Genomic DNA, 18,723 nt, shown 5'->3' on the forward strand with positions numbered 1-18,723 from the left:
CCAATGCTTAACCAACTGAGCCACCCAGGCGCCCCAAGCTGGTTGATGTTTTTGTTTGTTTGTTTTTTAAGTTTTATTTATGGAGGGTGAAAGAGGGAGAGATAGAATCCCAGGCAGGCTCTGCACTGTCAGCACAATGTCTGATGCGGGGCTCAAACCCAGGAACCGTGAGATTGAGACCCAAGCTGAAACCAAACGTTGGCTGTTCGACTGAGCCACCCAGGTGGCCCAGCTGCTTTTTGTTTGTTTGTTTATGCATTTATTTGCGGGGGGGGGGGGGGGAGTAGGTGCTGAGAGAGAGAGGGGGAGAGGGCGAATCTCAAGCAGGCTCTGCACCATCAGCGCGGAGCCTGATGTGGGGCTCGGACTCACAAATTGAACTGTGAAATCATGACCTGAGCAGAAGTCAGCTGCTTAACTGAATGAGCCACCCAGGCCCCCCCCACCGCCTCCCAACTGTTTGAACCTAGACAGGATACCCTCCTTCTTCGGGAAACGGGGATACTAATCCCATGGGTCAGGTGTGAGGGTGAAATTTCTCAACTCCTCACTCACAGACACTTACGGAGTACCTACTACATGGGGACACTGTCAGGCACTGTGGGTGGTGTCTTCGTGGTCCATCCGCTCAGCTCCGCTCCTAAGAAGGGGAACTTGTACCGTCTCTCCTCAAACCCCTAGCATCTCACCCTTGGCTTGCTTCCCATTCACTGAGAAAACAGAGTTGGACGAGAAGACTTCCAGTCCCCACCCACGTCTTCCCACTGCCTCTGTGCCCACACAGGCCACCTTCCCCCACTACTGCAGGTGAATCCTCTGTGTTCCGATGCCAACCCCTTCAGGCACTAGACCTCATGCCGTCTGGTCTGTCTACTCAAAGATCTCCCCACGCGCTCACCGTCATCAATTCTTCCCTTCCCACGGGGTCCTTCCCACCAGCGTCCAAATGTGCCATCCCTCGAATTTTTAACACTCCCTTCCTATTCCTATTTCCTCCTGAGCCACTCATTTTTAAAAAAGTAATCTCAGGGGCGCCTGGGTGGCTCAGTCGTTTGAACGACCGACTTCGGCTCAGGTCATGATCTCATGGTTTGTGGGTTCGAGCCCCCCGTCGGGCTCTGTGCTGACAGCTCGTAACTTGAAACCTGCTTCGGATTCTGTGTCTCCCTCTCTCTGACCCTCCCCCACTCACGCTCTGTCTCTCAAAAATAAAATGTTTTTAAAAAATTTTTTAAAATAAAAAGAAAAAAGTGATTTCTACCCCTAGGCACCTGGGTGGCTCAGTCGGTTAAGCGACCGACTTTGGATCAGGTCATGATCTCGCGGTTTGTAGGTTCGAGCCCCACATCAGGCTCTGTGCTGGCAGTGCGGAGCCTGCCTGGGATTCTCTCTCCCTCGATCTCTGCCCCTCCCCCACTCGTGCTTCCTCTCTCTCAAAATCAGTAAATAAACTTAGAAAAGATTTTTTAAAAAGTAATCTCTACCCCCCAGTGGGGCTTGAACTCACAACCCTGAGATCAAGATTTGCAGGCACCCCAAACTGTCTCGTTTCTAACAACAAAACTCCTTGAGGGCTGTTTATATTTGTCTCCAGTTTCCACAAAGTTCAGCCGTGTAAGTGTATAATTCAATAGACGTGTGCAGCCATTACCGTCATCTGATTTTTGAACATTTTCATCACCCCCAAAAAGGAACCCCATACCCACTGGGAGTCACTTGCACTCCTCACGCACTCATTCTGGATCCACCTCCACACCCCAGGCAACCATCATCTACTGTCTCTACAGATTCGCCTCTCCTGGATATTTCACACAAATGGGATCATGCGATATGGATCTTTTGCGATTTCTTTTGAGGTTCGTCCGTGTTGTTGCATGTATCGGTGGCTCTTTCCTTTTCAGGGCCAAATAATATTCCACTGTAGGGATGTATCGCATTTGGCTGATGCATTTATCAGTTGATGGACATTTGGGATGTTTCCATTTTTGGGCTATTGTGAATAACGCTATGAACATTCACATTCAAGCTGTTGTGTACACACAGGTTAAATTCTCTCGGGTGGAATTCTCTAGGAGTGGAGTTGCTGAGTCACAGGGTAATCCTACGTGTAATTTATTGCCAGGTGGTTTCCACAGTGCCTGTACCATTTTATATTCCCGCCAGCGAAGTATGAGGGTTCTGATTTCCCTGCATCCTCACCAACATTTGTTATCACCTGGCTTTTTGATTATAGCTTCCCAGGGGGTGTGAAATGGTATCTCACTGTGGTTTTGATTTGCATTTCCCTGATGACTAATGTTGCCTCCCACTGACTTTTAAACCCATGCGAATCACATGGTTCCCCCACCTCCCACCCCACTGCTCTATAGAAATTGCTCAGGGTAAGTTCATCAGTGTTGTCCATGTGGCTAAAACCAACGGCCAATTCTCAGGCCTCCTATTTCATGATGTGGCAGCATGTGACCCAGGTGGTCACTCTCCTTGAAATGCTTTCTTTGCCCGGCTTTCAGAATGCCACAGCTGCCTTGTTTTCCCTCTCCGTTTTCCTTCTCGGTTCCACGTAATGTTTCAGACTGCTTCACCTTGGAGAAGCCTCCTCCTACCCACTTCTCTTCTCCTTCTACACTCGTTTCCTCTGTGTATCCAGCGATACAGCTCTGAATGCCTCGTTCATGCTCCCTGCCTGCAGAAGGGACTCTGGAACTTGTATGTTCAGATCAGACCTCACCCCTACATTCGAGACTTGTATCCCCAACCGTCTCCAGGACATTTCCACTTGGGATACCTCAAAACCAGACCGAGCTCCTCATCTGTCCTCCCCTTCCTCCCCCTTAATCCCCAGGAAACCTGACCCTCCAGCAGCACCGATATCCAGAAACAGAACCCCTACCTTAGAGCTGCTCATGCCGTGTGCGTTGTGCACAACAGTAACCCCTACCACATAGGACTATTTGATTTCTTTTCATTCACTCGTTCTTTGACAAAGTCAATCAGTCACAGACCCACTTACCAAGTATGAAATGAATTCCACACTTTGCCAGGTTTGCAAATACAGAAACGAATTAAGAGGCAGCGCCTGACTTCCAGGCGCTCCTAGTCAAGTAAACAAAGAGTGTGATCCAGACTATACCCAGGATGCCCAGACACGTCCCTCTGTGACTACTGTTTTCAAAGACGAGGGACAATTTAAATTATCAAAGCTACAAAAGATTATAAATTTAGCTCCTCAGTTGCACTGGCCACATTTGAGCTGTTTCGTGGCCACAGGTGGCTGGTAGCCACCATGATGGACAGTGCACATCTAGAACATTCCCATCATGGCAGAGGGTTCTACTGGACATTGGTGCTGCCCTGACCATTGACACCTGCCCCTTCTCTCTTCTTCCCCTCACACCCAACATCCCGATCCACAAGCAAGCCCCACTGCTCCACCTTTAGGGCAGATGGAGAACGACTGCTCTCACTGTCACCATTTCGTCCCTGACGCCGGATCTCTTTCCTGGATTAAAGCTGTCCAGGTCATCACAGCACCAAACAGTGGTTTCTGCTTCTACCCTTCCCGCTACGGTGTAGTATCGACACAGTAGCCACGCAAATCAAATCAAATCAAATCAAATCATGACCTTCCTTGCCTCAAAAACTGCCCATAACGTTCATCTCAGAGGAAAACGCAGACCTTCCAGTGGCCAAGGTCCTGCATGACCTGGTCCCCTCACATCCTCTCTGACCTCACTGCGTGGCCATTTCCTAAAGTCCTGCTCCAGATGCCCTGCCATCTGGCCATGTCCCCGATGCTGGGCACACTCAGGTTGTTTCTGACTCGATCCATGCCTCATTTTTGCTTCATTTTGTTTATCGTCTGACCATACGTGAGGACATAAACTCCATGAGGGTGCAGACTTTTGTCTGTCCTGATTTCTTCATTGCTGTCTCGACAGTCTCTTAAAAATGCCCGGCACATAGGAAGTACTCAGTAAGTATTCTCTAAACGAATGAGTAAAGGGGAATACATCAGTGAATAAGAACGAGTAGATGCCTAAAAGGAGCTTTTCTTTCACATGCGAGGACACAAACCCAAATAAAAAACACAAGCTGACATTAAGTCCCAATGAGTGCTTATGCACAAGCTAAAACAGGGGGATGTCCATGGAGGGGGAGCGTAGTCAGAGAAGATGGCATTTGGGCTGGGACGTGTGCACTGAGATAGAGGTAGCTTCACAGTAAAGTCATTTCAAGTATGAAAAACAGCATGTGCAAAGGCCTGAACATGGGACCGAGCTTTGTATGTTCAAGGACCAAAAAATGGCCAATGGGGATAGAGAGTAAAGAGGGGGGACAAGAAAAGAGAGTCAGGCAAATACAGTGCCAGGCACACAGAGCTGTCATGGGGATTAAATAGGTTAATACATGTAAAGGCTTTTCAGAGGAAACCATAACTGGGTTAACTAGCCACGTAATAAGGTCCTGGAGAGAGTGACAAGAATCATGACAAACGCAAGGAATAAGCAAAGGCCAAACGAACTGCAGGGTAGAAAGATCAAGGGGAAGAGTGGGACAAGGCTTGCCCGATCATCAAGGGCCAGAACCTGGGGGATCTCGGAGGCCTTGACAAGGAATTGGATTCTGTCCCAATGGCAATAGGGAGCCACTGAAGGCTTTTGAGCCGGAGTAACCTGATCTGACACACTTATTTTTTTAACTTTATTTATTTTGAGAGAGAGCATGAACAGGGGAAAGGAGCAGAGAGGGAGAGAGAATCCCAAGCAGACTCCATGCTGTCAGCACAGGGCCTGATGTAGGGCTCGATCCCATGAACTGTGAGATCATGACCTGAGCCAAAATCCAGCGCTGGACCCTTAACGGACTGAGCCACCCAGCCGCCCCTGATCTGACATACATTAAAATATTACTCTGGCTGCTATGTGGAAGACGGACTGCAGTGGGGCAAGGCCGAGTCGGGGCAGGGGGGCGAGTGGGGATGCTGCTGCGGTGATCCAGGCAAGAGATGATGGTGACTGGGACCACAGAGAGAGGGCAGCTGCACAAGATGTTTAGGAGTTAAAAAGGCTCAGGCATGAAAACCGGAGAGGAGGAGGAATTAAACTCAGGTTTCTGGGGGAGCAGCTGGGTGGACGGGGGCGCCTTTAGCAGGAAAGCCTCAGGGAGGCACGGGCTTTCAAGGAGACATCAAGGACTCTATTTGAGGGTGTCTTCTGCAGGCTGCCAGAAATCCCAGGAGGGGTCTGGGCTTGCACCTAAAGCCCTCAGCACAGGCCCTTGCACTGTGACAACTCTACGTACTCCCGTCATTAGGAGCCTATCCGCCTGAACGTATCTGGGGTACGCTGCCTCTCCTGCTACCTGCGACAGTACTGATCAGCTTCAAAGATGGAAAGAATCTAGAGAGCGGAAAGACCTTCTTTATTTTAGGGATGAAAACAGGACAAGGAAGTAAGAAAAAGATACCTTTGTTAGTTGCCCTTGAAGTACCATCGAAAGAATACCCTGGGGAAACAAGGAGGCATTTTGTGTTGGGGGGCAGGGTTGGGGATGAGATACCGGGGTCCTGGAAGCCTGAGTCCCAAAGGTGGATAAGGCCTGAACTCTTGGATCTGAGGGAGGAGGGGGCCGTGGGCCTGGACTTATGGGTCTGAGGGAGGAGGGGCTGGAAACCTAGATTCCTGGGTCTGAGGGAGAAGGGGCTGGAGGTCTGGACTCCCGGGTCTGAGGGAGGAAGTGGATGGTGGCCTGGACTCCTGGGTACGAGGGTGCCGGACACTCAGGTCTGAGGAAGGAGAGCGGATGCTGGCACTCCAGGGTCCCGGGGACTCACCACACCATAAGGGTCGCACTGGCTGATGCTACGGCTGCGAGGGCCGCGAGCAGGCACTGGTTGCCCGGCGTCAGAGCCTCGGGCCTGGCCAGCAGCTCGCCCAGGCTTGGCCTCCACGGTTCCAACGTCTCCGTCTCCTTCGGCGCCCAGCGCAGCACTTTCCGAAAAGAGACCTGGAGCTCGATCTCCCCACGCGGGGGCGCACTGGTCACTGCGGGGGCGAGCACGTCATCGGGCGCGCTCCCGGCGCCCCGCGCAGCCCCGCCCCCTCGCGCAGCCCCGCGCGCACCGTTAAGAAAAAAGTAGAGCCGCGCCACCGGGCGCTGGTCGTGCAGGATGGAGCAAGAGAAGGTCCCGCTGTGCGTGGGCTGCACCGGCCGGATCCGCGCCAGGTATCCTTGGGCCCGCGGGATGTCTCGGAAGTAGGACTGGTCCTGCGTCCGGAGCTAAGGGACGCTCGGGCTGAAGCGGCGGGAGGAGCGGAGCCCTGCCCTAACTTGGGTCAGGCTCCCCCTGCAAGCGTCTCGCCAAACCAGAACTTTCGAGTCCCGACCCCGAACTAGACCACGCCTTCTCGAGCCTTGGCCCCACCCCTCATCCCTTATTAGCGGACCTCCCCCCCCCACCCCCCGCCTCCACGCATAACCCCGCCTCCTGGGCGCCGTACTCACTCTCCGGCCCTAAATCCTTCCTTACACGTAAGCCACCCTCCTGAACCTTGACTCCACTTCTAACTCCTGGGACCGTCCCCTTGCACGAAACGTGAATCTAGACCGAGCTCCCTCGAGTCCCACCCCCCTGAGTCCTGACCCCCCCCCCCCCATCCTCTAGAGAAGCATAACCCGCCTCCTAAACCCTTCGCGTTGGCCCCGCTCCGACTCACACCTCCTCCTGCGAACTTCCAGGAATAGGTGATTTCCTCCTTAGGCAGTTGGAAGTTCACAGTGCAGGAGAACTTAGCCTGCTGACCCCGAGTCACCGTCAAGTCCTGAACTGAAGACAAGTCCGCGTCACCACCCGGGCCCGCCCCCGTGCGGCCGCTTCCCTTCCCGGCTCAGCTCTAGTTTCTCCAGTTCGTACCGTTTCTTCTCCTTCCAGACCCCGCCTCTCACCTGGGCAGTCCAGCGGGAAGTTGCAGGCCTTGGAGTAGCACCCGTAGCAGAGGAAACGCCGGGCGACATCCTGGAACCCTGTGGGACCGAAGCGTACACCTGGGCTCCGTCTGCGTTCCCCAGCCAGGGTCCCTTTGGCCAACTTAAGGTCTGTTAAGCCTCCGGGCTCTATCGGCCAGACAGGCCCTGGGCGCCGCCTTCCCTGCGCTCACTGGCTGACTCGCCACACTCTTCGGCCTCTAGGACTCCTATTGGCTTGTTTTTGCTTTCAGGCCCGCCTTATATGAGGTCTGTGAGCAATACCTGGTTTTATTACTTTTCTCCAGGGCTCTTATTGGCCTCCTTCGGACCCGCCGCCCACCCAGGTTTCGATCCCGACCACCTCCCTGCCCCCTCAATTCTGAGCTTTGAATGAAGTGCTTACCGCAGGGAGGGACGCAGGCCTGGGCTGTGGAGAGAGAGGAGACGTAACTACCTTGGAGGGCCTGGAAGTGCCCATCTGGAGCTCCCATAGGGGATGTTACTGGGCCAGATGCTTTCCTCCTAGGGGGCGGGGCCAGGGCTGCCGCGGCCCACCTAGGGGGCGGAGCCAGGCCTGCCGCGGGCGATCCAGGGGCGAGGCCTGATCTGCCACCGCCCACCTAGGGGGCGGGGCCAGGCCTGCAGCATTCCAGTAACATCAGGCCCAGGCATGCTGTTTCTAAGGGCGCTGGGCGGACCCCAGCGTGTTCCACTGAGGGAGCGGGGCTAGACCCCGGGCGATTGTTTTAGGGACAGGGCCTAACTAGCGGGCTCAGAGTAGAGGTGTTGGCTAGGCTAGAATTCCCCCACTGAGAGGGTCCACTTGGAAAGGAAATGTCAGAGTGCGCCGACAGATCCAGGGAGAGGCCCAGGCCAATCTGGGACGGAACCATCCCAAGAAGGGGTCCTAGCTGGAGAGGAAACCTTCCACCGAAGCGGGGACCACATCCAGAGTGGTCCTGGCAGGGGGAGAGGCTGTGTCAGGAGTGACCCACCGAGGGCAGCGGCTCAGAGGGACTGGGCAGAAGGGAGACGATGGCTGGCTCAGGAATTTTCTAATCGTGTGTGTCGCGCTTAAGGGAAGGAACTGGAGCCTCTTTTACCTCCTTTAAGCTTCATAATGACCTTCCGCATTTTCTCGGCAGCATCAGGGAAAGCAATGTTAAAGGAGCCTGGAGAATGGAGGGGGGTGCCTTGTAGTAAAGACCCTTCCCTTTCTCAGCCCCTCCCCATCCCTACGTGTCTAGTATATACTGCACCCCCTCTTCTCACCTCCTCCCACCCTGTCTACCTGGAAGCCTGACGGATCCCCAGATGTCCTTCCATCTGCCCCTGGACTATCTCTCCAATGGAACCCCTCTGCATCCTGTGTTGATCTTATTGAAGGGGGAAGGGGAAGATAAAGATCAAATTCCTCACCAAGTCCTACTACCCCTACATGGTCTGGCTAGTTTCCTCTGGCTCTCTATTCCATCGTGCCCACCTATCATTTCCCCTAGTGTGAAAACAACCATATTCTCTAGCACCTCAGGGCCTTTGCACATGCTGGCTTCTGTTTCTAACACATCTTTCCCCCTATTCCTACCCATCCTTCATCTCTGACCTCGTGTCGTCTCCTGCGAGGTTTTCCCTGACCACAGATCTAATCCAGTTCCCTATTTTTGTCTCCCGAAGTGTTCCATTCATTCCATTTAGAGTTCTCAGTTTAGAATGATATGTATTTATATAATTTATTTTAAAAATTGCAATGTTTATTTTTGAGATAGAGAGCACAAGCAGGGAAGGGGCAGAGAGGGAGACACAGAATCTGAAGCAGGCTCCAGGCTCCGAGCTGTCAGCACAGAGCCCGACGTGGGGCTCGAAATCACAAACCGCGAGACCACGACCTAAGCTGAAATCGGACACTTAACCGACTGAGCCACCCAGGTGCCCCCTTACATAATTTATATATACAGCAATCATGTAAGTGTGTACACTGTTAAGTTCGTAAACACATTGTTCTTCGTTCTTCAGTGCCGTATCCCCAGAACCCAGGGGAGGGCCCTGAGTCTTAGTAAGTATAAGTATGTGTAGAATGAATTCCAGGATCCAGCTGGAATGGCGACCACAACCGGTGGCCTGTGGCTCCAGTCCATCTCTTGCATGTGTTATATTTGGACTGGAATTTATTTTTAAAAATTAACCAGTTGCCAGCATGTAAAATTTGGGAAAGTCACATAAAATGTTGGGCATTTCTTTTAAAACATTTGGAAGAGGTGCAACACAGAGGCTGTGTTCTTGTGAGGGCGTAAGTAACTACAGCTTAGGGGCGGCTACCTGCTCCACACAGGGCATGCACCTGACCCTCCTCTGTGGTCTCCAGTCTCTGTTCGTTCCTATCCCCCTTTTATGCTTTCTTTCTCCGTCCTTATGGGTGTTGGCAGTTTTGACCCTTGCAGGGGCCTCCCAACTGTAAGGTTTTGTGGCTTTTCCCAGAGTGAACGGCTGGATGGTAGATTGGCGATTGGTGGAGATGGCTTTGCAAATTAGAAATGTGGCAGGTGTGATGGACTGAATTGTATATTGCATGCAGTCTTCCCAAATTCGTATGTGGAAGTCCTAGCCCCGAGTACCACGGACTGTGACTGTGCTTGGAGGTACAGCCTTGAAGAGGTCATTGAGTTAAAATTATGTCATCAGGGTGGACCCTGATCCAGCATGACTGACGGCATTGTAAGAGGAGGAAAGCTAGACACAGACACACAAAGGGAAGAGCATGTGAAGACACAGCAAAAGAGAAGATGGTCATCTACCGGCCAAAGAGAGAGGCCTCAGAAGGACCCAGCCCTGCTCACCCTGATGCCTTGATCTTGGACTTCTAGCCTCCAGAATTGTGAACAAATACCTTTCGGTTGTTGAAGCAACTCCGTTTACGGCACTTTGTTATAGCAACCCCAGCAAGCTAACACACAGGGATTGCTAGTTGCCTCCAAATATCTCTTTAGTAACATCACACTGCATTTCAGCTGGGAAAGCACCCCCGGCCCCGCCAACCACCCAGCTAAAAGACTAGATTTCCCAACAGCCCTTGCAGCTTGTAGCTGCAGTCATGTGACCCAGTTGTGGTCCTATATAACCAAGTTCATAGGACATAGTCTTAGAAGAGACATAGCACATTTTATCAATCCTTCCCCTCTCTCCATTTTGCTGCCTGAAACTTGGATGGATGGCCGGAGCTCTAGCAGTCATGTAAAACCACGAAGATGAGGGCTCCACCCTAGGATAGTAAAGCAGGCAGCCGGAAGGGGTTTGGGTCCCCAAGAAGGTGAAATGGTGCTGCCGTACTGAAGTGCCTGCCTCAAGACTTCTTTTACACGGGAGAAATAAACTTCTAGCTTGCTTAAGCCGTTGCACATTCCTCTGTGACTTTTTTTTAAGTAGGCTTCATGCCCAGCGCAGAGCCCAGCACGGGGCTTGAACTCACAATCCTGAGATTGAGACCTCAGCTGAAGTCAAGAGTCAGACGCTTAACCAAGCCAGCCACCCAGGGGCCCTGTTCCTCTGTGATTTAAGACCATATAAAAATGGAAGGAATGGAAGATATTGGCAAGTGTGGCTGATGTGGTGATCTTTGGGTATAAATTGGAGAAAGGGGGCACTGAAGCCAGGAAGTGGGTTCAGAATGAGGGGTCAAGGACTTAGGTGTCTCTCCTTGGTCACAGGGCAGATGTGTGGTCTGGAGATGGCAGGATGATCAGGAGGATGTGGTCAGAGTGGGGTGCTCAAATGAGAAGCCAGGATGCTGGAGTCGTCATCCAAGGAATATCTTTGGGCCAAACCAAGTGACTCACAGGGAGGATGAGTGTGGGATGTACCAAGTGAGCCATGCCCAGGGTATGTGTGCATGCTGTATCGATCGAGTAAATCATGGGAATAAAACAAGGATAGAGTGGGGGCGCCTGGGTGGCTTAGTCGGTTAGGCGTCCGACTTCGGCTCAGGTCACGATCTCGCGGTCCGTGAGTTCGAGCCCCCCCGTCGGGCTCTGGGCTGATGGCTCAGAGCCTGGAGCCTGCTTCAGATTCTGTGTCTCCCTCTCTCTCTGCCCCTCCCCCGTTCATGCTCTGTCTCTCTCTGTCTCAAAAATAAATAAACGTTACAAAAAAATTAAAAAAAAAAAAAAAACAAGGATAGAGTGAAATGTCCAGAGGCAGAGGGGTGGAGGTTGTCTCAAGTGAGCCACAAGGGGGCGTGGGTAGATGTTGTAAAGTCTCCCCAAAAGAGGTGCATGTAAAAAAAAAGCGTGTAACTTCAACGGTTTCAGACCATCCGGGTTTGAGTCCCGGCTCATCCATCTGTTATGGGTGTTGGGAGTTCTGACCCTTGCAAGGGCCTCCAAACTGTAAGGTTTTGTGGCTTTTCCCAAAGTAACGGCTGGATGGTGGTTTGGCGATTGGCGGAGATGGCTTTGCAAATTAGAAATGTCACAGCTGAGACATCCATTTCCAGCCCTCTTCCTTATGTGACCTTGGCCAAATATTTAACTTTCCTGATCCCCAGTTTGCAAGACGGGGACAATATCAGCGCCTGCCTCTTAGGGCTGGGGTGGAGGGCGGGGGCGAGATTTAATGCCATACAATATAAAGGGCGTCCCCATGCCAAACGATGTGCCGTTTAATGGCCGCGTGACAGAATGTCTGTAAGCGCTTCGGATGGCACACGGTGAGTGTTACGGACGGGCCAGCTGCTCGTATCGACCACCTCCAGGTTTGAGATGGGGAAACCGAGGCACAGAGAAGTTAGGAAGGGGGCCCGAGGTCACACGGCTAGCCTTCAACCCAGGTGGGTGAGCTCCATGACCTGTGGCAAACCTCCCTTCTCTACACCATGCCGTCCACTCCCTGGTTTTTATACGCAAACAGGATCACCTGCTACCACGGAGAGCCTCTCGGAGTCAGCGTGTCCATCTCTTGGGTCCTCCGTCCCGGAGACCTGGAGCTGCCCTTCCCATCCCCCTCACCCTGCACACACCCAATCCAGCATCTCCTGGGTCCGTCCGGACAGAAAGTCCAGCTGGGCCCCAGCTTCCCCATCTAGAAAATGGGGCCACAAAACCCCACCTCACAGGGCCGGTATGGAGATGTCCTTGAGGAGGATAATTAACATGTGTAACTGCAGACACGGCCCCTCCCACGTATGGGGCACGTTTGGCACGGTCACATCCTTGACCTTCCTAATCTTCCACGCTCATGCCCAACCCTCGGCTTGGCCCACCTGGCCCACTACAGCTGGTCCAAACACCGCTGACCTTCTCAGCGGTTGCCCTGCTTTTGCCCTTGGCCTACATGGCCTCAGTCAGATACGGTCTCTTTCTTTCTCCCTGAAATCCTCCAGTGTGGCTCCCGCCTCGAGAGCAAAAGCTGAAGTCAGTTCAAGGACCCACAAGAACGGTTCTCAAAGTGTGTTCCTGGAGCATCACCTGGGAACTTGCTGGAAATGTGCGCTTCCTGGCCCTGCCTCAGACCTACTGGTCCGAAATGGAGGGTGGGGCCCAGGTGTCTGCATTTTAACCGACTCCCGGGTGATTCTGACATCTATGAGAGCTTGACAACCACTGGCCTACGAGGTCCTACAGGATGTGGTTCTTCGAAGCCTCTGATTTCGTCTCTCGCTTTTTCCCTCCACTCCAGCCCCTGTGCTGGCTCTTCCCCCAGATTATCTGCATGGCTCTGTCACCTCATGCACATCTTTGCTCAGCCGCATCTTCTAATTTGCAACTCCCCTGACCAACCTACGTGACATAATCACCCCACGGGGCGCCTGGGGGGGCTCAGTCGGTTGGGTATCCGACTTTGGTTCAGGTCATGATCTCGCGGTTCGTGAGTTCGAGCCCTGTGTCAGGCTCTGTGCTGACAGCCCGGAGCCTGGAGCCTGCTTCAGACTCTGTGTCTCCCCCTCTCTCTGCCCCTCCCCTGGTCGTGCTCTGTCTCTCTCTCCCTCCAAAATAAGTTAAAACATTAACATTTTTTTTAAATAATCATCTCATGGGACACCCTGTTCCCTTTCTGTCCTCTGTTTCCCTCCATATCCTGGATTACCAACTGACACACTATAGTATTTCACTGATTACGTTTATTGTCTGTGCCTCCCACCGCCCCAATACAAGCAACCTGAGGGCTAGTGGTTTGGAGTTCTGGTCACAGCTATGTCCTCAGTGTTGTTTCCGGCACATTCAATAGAAACTTGTCGCTTATGTTGCACCAGCTTCTCCCGGCCTCCAGTCTGTCCCCCACACAACCCCAGAGGACCTTGCTACGCCCAGAGCTGAGCCTGCCCTTTCCCCACTCATAGCCCTGCTCCTTCAGGACAGTCTCCAGTCTCCCTGACCTTGCAGCTAAACCCTGGACGCATGTGTCTAGCTGCCTCCTGGATGTCTCCTGTGTCCCTCACGGTCACTACATCCTAGCCCAGCTCACCACCTACTCCCACTCCTGCTCTTTTGCCCGGACTCTCCGTCTCCAGGGATGACCCAGCCCCCACCCTCGCATGGGGACCCCGGGTGCTGTCCATTATCCTGCAACTCCCCGAACAGCCCATCAGACCCACCCCCTGTCCCTCTTGCTCTGGACTCTCATCTGCGCCCGTGTCCTCTCCTGCACCGTCACAGCCCTTCCCCGGCTCAGGCCTCCCAGCCTCCACTGTCTCCCCACTCCAGTCTGTCCCACACACAGCTCTAGGGGGAGATCTTTTACGTGCAGAACGGGACTCGTTCCTGCTCTTTTCAGAAACTTCTGTGAGGAGGTGGTCTACGTGGGGAGAAAAGGTGTTTTCTGGAGTCCTGAGCCCCTCCCCCCACCCCAGCTCTGAGTTGCCCAGGCCTCTCTTTGGGGTTTGAGGGTCTGTAGCTGAAGTCTTCTCTATGCTCACCCCCTCCCCAGACACCCCCTGGGTGGACGGGAACCTCCCCATCTTTCAGGGTCCTTGTCAGAAAGCTTGGTGGGCAAGAGCAGAAAACAAAAGGCCTAACTGCAGATGTAGAAATAAACCCTGAGCCCTGGACCCCCAACTGGCCAGTTCATGCTGCAAACAGCGCTCAGGCCTCCCTCCTCCCTCCCACCCTCGAGGTCTGTCTGGTCAGGAGGCTTCTTCCGCTGACCACGCTGCACAGCCGTCAGGGAAGCAAAGCAATTGTCCCATCTTACAGGTGGGTGAGCTGAGACCCTGAGGGAGGCAGCAACACATCCAGAACCTCACAGCCAGGAAGAGGGGGAGCCACACAGCCAGGTGGCTCGGAACTCACGTCTGCCTGCTCCCGACTGGGCTTCAGACTCCAGGTCATTTCTGCACTATTCTTTGACCTCCCTGCCAGCATCCGGCCGTCCCTTCTTCCCGGCAGATAATCAAGCTCACTCAGCCTATGGCACCGCCTCAGGATCTGCCACATTTGCCCCCCACGCCCTGCCCCGCACACACACATCTACCTCTTGGGGGCTTCCAACCCACATCCGCCAGACCATCCCCACCCCACTCACCCTGAGCGGCAGCTATCTCCTGGAGAGAGTGGGTCATCTGGGTGAAGGCGTCATGCAGATGGCTTCTCTCATCGTAGTCTGGGAGTAAGGGCGGAGGGCAGAGGCTGGGAAAAGCAGTCCCCTCAACACCACGTCCGAAGTGTGGAGATTCTCTGTCTAAGATACCTTCTGTCTCTGAGTCTCTGTCCACCCCCCCTCCCCGCTATCCTGCCCTCTCTGAGTCTGTCCCCCCATCTCTCTCCTCCCTTGAGTCTGTCCCCCTACATCTCTATTCTCTTCCTCTCTGAGTCTGTCCCCCATCTCTGTTCGCCCCCCGTCTATCCCCCCATCTCTATCCTCTCCTGAGTCCGTCCTCCATGTCTATACTATCCCCTTCTGAGTCTGTCCCCCCAAATGTCTGTCCTCCCCCGAGTCTGTCCCTCACTCTCCATCCTGCTCTAAGTCTGCCCCCACCATCCCCTCTGTGTGTGAATCCCAGTGGTTCTCAAGGCACTCGGGGCCCTCCCTGCACATACCCCCCAGGACCCCGGAGGAGAGTGGCAGGTCTCCTCACTGATTTCAATGTCGGCGAGGTCCGCAAAGGCGCTACTGAATGCCTCCTGACACTTCTCCAGCTCGGGGCCCTGTATACCAGCAAAGATCTGGCAGATGCGGGTGCGTTCCTTATAGGATGTGAAGCAGATCAGACAGGCCCAGGCGGGGGCCCTGAAGACCGTGAGGGCCACCAGGGCACACGGGACAGCGCTGTCTTGGGCCAGCAGGGCCATAGCGGAGGGTCTAGGCCCGGGGAGAAGCTGGTGACCTTTGTGAGGTCACCATGGTGGGGGGGAGGGGCACGTGGTCTAGGGTCAGAGGTCGGATTTCTGTGGCTGGCCAAACGTCAAGCTCTGGGTTTTCCGGGAGAAAGGGTGTGAGCGGTCAGGGGTCAGGTGGGCAATCCCCAGGCTTGTGGTTGGTCCGGATGCCAGGCTCCCAAGAACCTCACCTGTGACCCTGGATGTCCTCACAGGTTAAAGGGTCTCAGGGACCCAGAGGCCGGCAGTGTGGTATGGGGTGGCCTGACAGGCGCTGGCGTGGGGTGGGGGTGTGGGGTCAGAGTGGAGATGGCACAGAGATACTGTGAGATCCCGAGAGACAGGAGCTGAGACATGGAGGGATGCCAGAAAACACAGTAAGAGAGAGATGAAGACAGCGTCTGAGAGGCCGCTGTGCAGACACACAGAAGACTCCAGAGACACAGTGGAGACGGAGAGACAGCCCAGCTCCTCCACCCAGGGTCCCCCCGGCATGGGGCAGCGGTCCGGGGCTGGGGTCCCCGCCGGGCATCCCGTGCAGGGCGCAGCCTGGGGAAAGCTAGGAGGCCGTATAGTGATCTCCGTGGGTGTCCTCCTCAACTATACAACCTCCTACCTCAGCCCGGGGGGCGCGGCAGGTGGACAGACAGACGGATGGACGGACAGATGGGGGCCAGGAGGACCAGGGAGGGCGGGGAGGGCCGGGAAGACCCCAGCCGCGATGGTGAGCCCCCGACACGGACCCACAGACTCGAGCTTGTGTGCGGCGAAGGCCCCGCAAGGTCGGTTCTACGGGTGGGTGCCAGGACCCAGGAATCCGGGCCCCCGGCCCCCTCCTCCCCAAGGAACCCAGGAATCAGTCCCTTGGCCCCTTCCTCAGCAGGGACCCAGGAGTTCAGGCCCCTAGTCCCTTCCTCCTCAAAGGGCCCTGGAATCCAGGCCCCCCCCCCAGCCACCTCCTCCCTCAGACCCGGGAGTCCAGCCAGGCCTGCCTCCCTGGGGGAGGCATGGCCTGGCTTCCCGGATGCAGAGTCAGAGGGAGCCTCACCTGTTTTGGAGTTGGGCCCCTTGGCAAGCAGCTCCCTACCTACCTGTCAGATTCTGGAATCCAGGACTAGGGCGGAGGCGGGGATATGAAACCTTCGAACATCTCTGGATATTTTTCCCCTCTCTCATTTCTTCTTTTGGCCTCCCATCATTTATAATGATGACAGCTATGATCCCTGAGCGCTAACACTGCCCCAGGCCTAGTAAGGTGCTGTCGGCTCCCCCCATTGGGCAGGTGAGAAGGCCTCCGCACTGCCCCACGAGGGGGAGAGGCTGGGCCAGAGCAAGTGGGAGGGGCCGGGCCTGGTAGGCTCCGGGGCGGGCACCCAGCCTCCCCACCCGAGGGCTAACCTTTAGCCCGTCTGTGCACCTGCAGGCAGCAGGTCGGTCCCTCCGTCCAGTTCTGTCTGTCCCTCGCTCTAGCTCCATCTTTCTGGCTGTCTCCTCCTGCCGTCTGTTCCTGCTGCGCCTGGTGTCCGCGTCAGCTCCCAGCTTACCTGGTCTCTACCTCCTTCTGCGTCTGTTTCTCCTGGCTCCGCATTGCTCATTCCCCGCTCTCGGCCTTCTCTCTCGGCCTCGCTCAGTCTGTTTCTCCCCTCCTTGGTTCCGGCACTCTCCCTCGCAGATGGCCTCTCCCTCTTTCCTCCTTCCTTATTCTTTTTCTTTCCCTTCTGTCTTTCTTCCTCCCTTGTCCTCCTCCCTCCCTCTCTCTTTGTCTCTCATGCTCTCAGTCTCTTTCTTCCTCAATGTCTCTGTCTCTGGCCGTCTCCCTTCTCCTCTCCCTTTCTCTCCATCTCTGTCTCCCTCTGTCTCTTTCCTCCCTTCCTTCCCACCCCCTTCTTTCTCCCTCCCTTCTCCTTCGCCCCCTCTCTGCCTCTCTCTTCGCCTCTCTCTCTCTCTCTCTCTCTCTCTCTGTCTTTCTCCTTCCCTCTCTCCCTCCCCCTCGCAGCTCAGAGCCAGGTCTGGAGCTGGGGGTGGGGTGGGGGTGGTTGGAGAAGGGGCCCAGGGCTGGGGTAGCGACCTGCTGAGGAGGGGGAGGAGAGGCGGGAAGGGGGCGGAGGAGGAAAGGAGGAGATGGGGGGCCAGAGTCGGTCCGGCTCTCATCCCCCTTCCCTCCTTCCCAACCTCCCAGACCCTCAGGCGGGGGCGAGAGTCAGGCCAAGGTGGGGAGGAAGGGGAAGGGAGGAGGCTGCCCCCGCCCCCCCACAACCTGGCCCAGAGCCCAGGCCGGGTTCCCAGCATGCCCCGGGGCTGCCTGGGGCCTGAGGAGGGGGTGAGAGGGGAGCTGAGAATCTTAAAGATTTGCAGGACCCGAGCATCTCCCCACGCCCCCCCAAAATTTCTCCTTGGGGAAACTGAGACGCAGAGAAAACCGTCAGGACTTGTTCAAGGTCACCGGACACGGCGCTGATGGAGACACGAACTCCCTGGGCCCATAGGCCCGATTTGGGGAGGGGGTTGGCGCTGGACTTCCCTCAGGTCTGGGTCCCCCTCCCCCTCTCTGCAGACCCTGGGGAGCCCCCAAGGGTCAGAGAGCAGACCCAAACAGTCTGGCACCATGGCAACCGGCTGGCCCCGCCCCCTTAACCCCCAGAGGGCTGGGATCCAGCTGGGGCTTAAAGAGGAGGTGGGGACGCCTGGGTTCGGGGGAGGAAGGGGCAAGGGGCCCGGACTCCGCCGTTTTGTGAAGGGTGGGGGCTGGGCTGTGGACTCCCAGGTCTGAGGGAAAAAGAGGCCCGAGGCCCAGTCTCTCTCGGGTCCTGGGGTAAAGAGGGCTAAGGGTTCGGATTCTCGGGGAGGGGGCTGGGTTGCAGACTCCCAGGTCTGAAGGAGGAGGGGGCTGAGGCCTGGAATCCCAGGTCCCCAAGGGAGCCTGGATGCTGGGCCTCTCCTCCGCCAGACATCCCCTGCCCCCGCCGCTGACCCTGGCCTGTCTGGCAGCCCAGACAACCTCCCCCCCCTCCTCCGCCCCCACCTCGCACGGCTCACCCTTGACCCCTCAAAGCCCCGCAGCCCCTTCCCTGCCCCTCCCCCTCCCCTCCAGCCAGACGTTAACCCTTCCGCTGCCAGAGGCACCTCCAAAGCCAACCTCTCTCCCTCCACCTCCCCTGAGGGCTCGGGCGGGCATCTTGCCCCAGTGTCCTCCAGCCTCCGCGTCCAGCTACCCCGGCCCCAGCTCCCTCCTCCTCTGGAATCCGGGAGGCGTTCCCCGCCCTCTCCTCCTCCGGACCCCGGAATCCAGGCCCCCAGCCCCCTCCTCCGAGGATTCAGGAGTCTGGGTCCCCAGCCCCCTCCTCCTCCAAGAACCCAGAAACCCAGGCCGCTGCGGCCTCCTCCCCCTGGGACCCCGGGTCCCGGCCCCAGCGCCCTACCCCCGCCCCCCGCCGCCCCACCCCCCGCCCGCTTT

General features: G+C 55.7%; 1 protein-coding gene and 1 long non-coding RNA gene across 8 annotated transcripts; one reads left to right on the forward strand and one right to left on the reverse strand.

The window, feature by feature from the left end:
- Positions 1-3,835: 3,835 nt before the first annotated feature.
- SPACA6 (sperm acrosome associated 6) lies at positions 3,836-18,286 on the reverse strand. Of its 7 annotated transcripts, none has more exons than XM_060652600.3 (10): positions 15,029-16,346; positions 14,476-14,553; positions 8,070-8,138; positions 7,370-7,393; positions 6,914-7,023; positions 6,717-6,821; positions 6,123-6,279; positions 5,834-6,044; positions 5,467-5,505; positions 3,836-3,984 (listed from the first exon to the last, which is right to left on the reverse strand). In XM_060652600.3, the coding sequence occupies exons 1-9, from the start codon at positions 15,240-15,242 to the stop codon at positions 5,472-5,474; spliced, it is 1,002 nt and encodes a 333-aa protein (XP_060508583.1). In that variant the 5' UTR covers positions 15,243-16,346; the 3' UTR covers positions 3,836-3,984; positions 5,467-5,471. The 7 variants fall into 7 exon arrangements, with proteins under 7 accessions (XP_060508583.1, XP_060508582.1, XP_060508588.1 ...); XM_060652599.3 differs by lacking the exon at positions 3,836-3,984 and adding an exon at positions 4,688-5,038 and having other exon boundaries at positions 15,029-16,345; XM_060652605.3 differs by lacking the exons at positions 3,836-3,984; positions 15,029-16,346 and adding an exon at positions 16,814-18,286 and having other exon boundaries at positions 4,688-5,505; positions 14,476-14,579.
- LOC132691252 (uncharacterized) lies at positions 6,112-10,557 on the forward strand. The gene is made up of 3 exons (XR_009615654.3): positions 6,112-6,225; positions 6,932-7,093; positions 9,442-10,557. It is a non-coding gene; the product is annotated as an uncharacterized LOC132691252 (long non-coding RNA).
- Positions 18,287-18,723: the final 437 nt, after the last annotated feature.

Source organism: Panthera onca, chromosome E2, assembly GCF_046562875.1.
Source record: "Panthera onca isolate mPanOnc1 chromosome E2, mPanOnc1 haplotype 2, whole genome shotgun sequence".
In the NCBI taxonomy this organism is placed as follows: Eukaryota; Metazoa; Chordata; class Mammalia; order Carnivora; family Felidae; genus Panthera; species Panthera onca.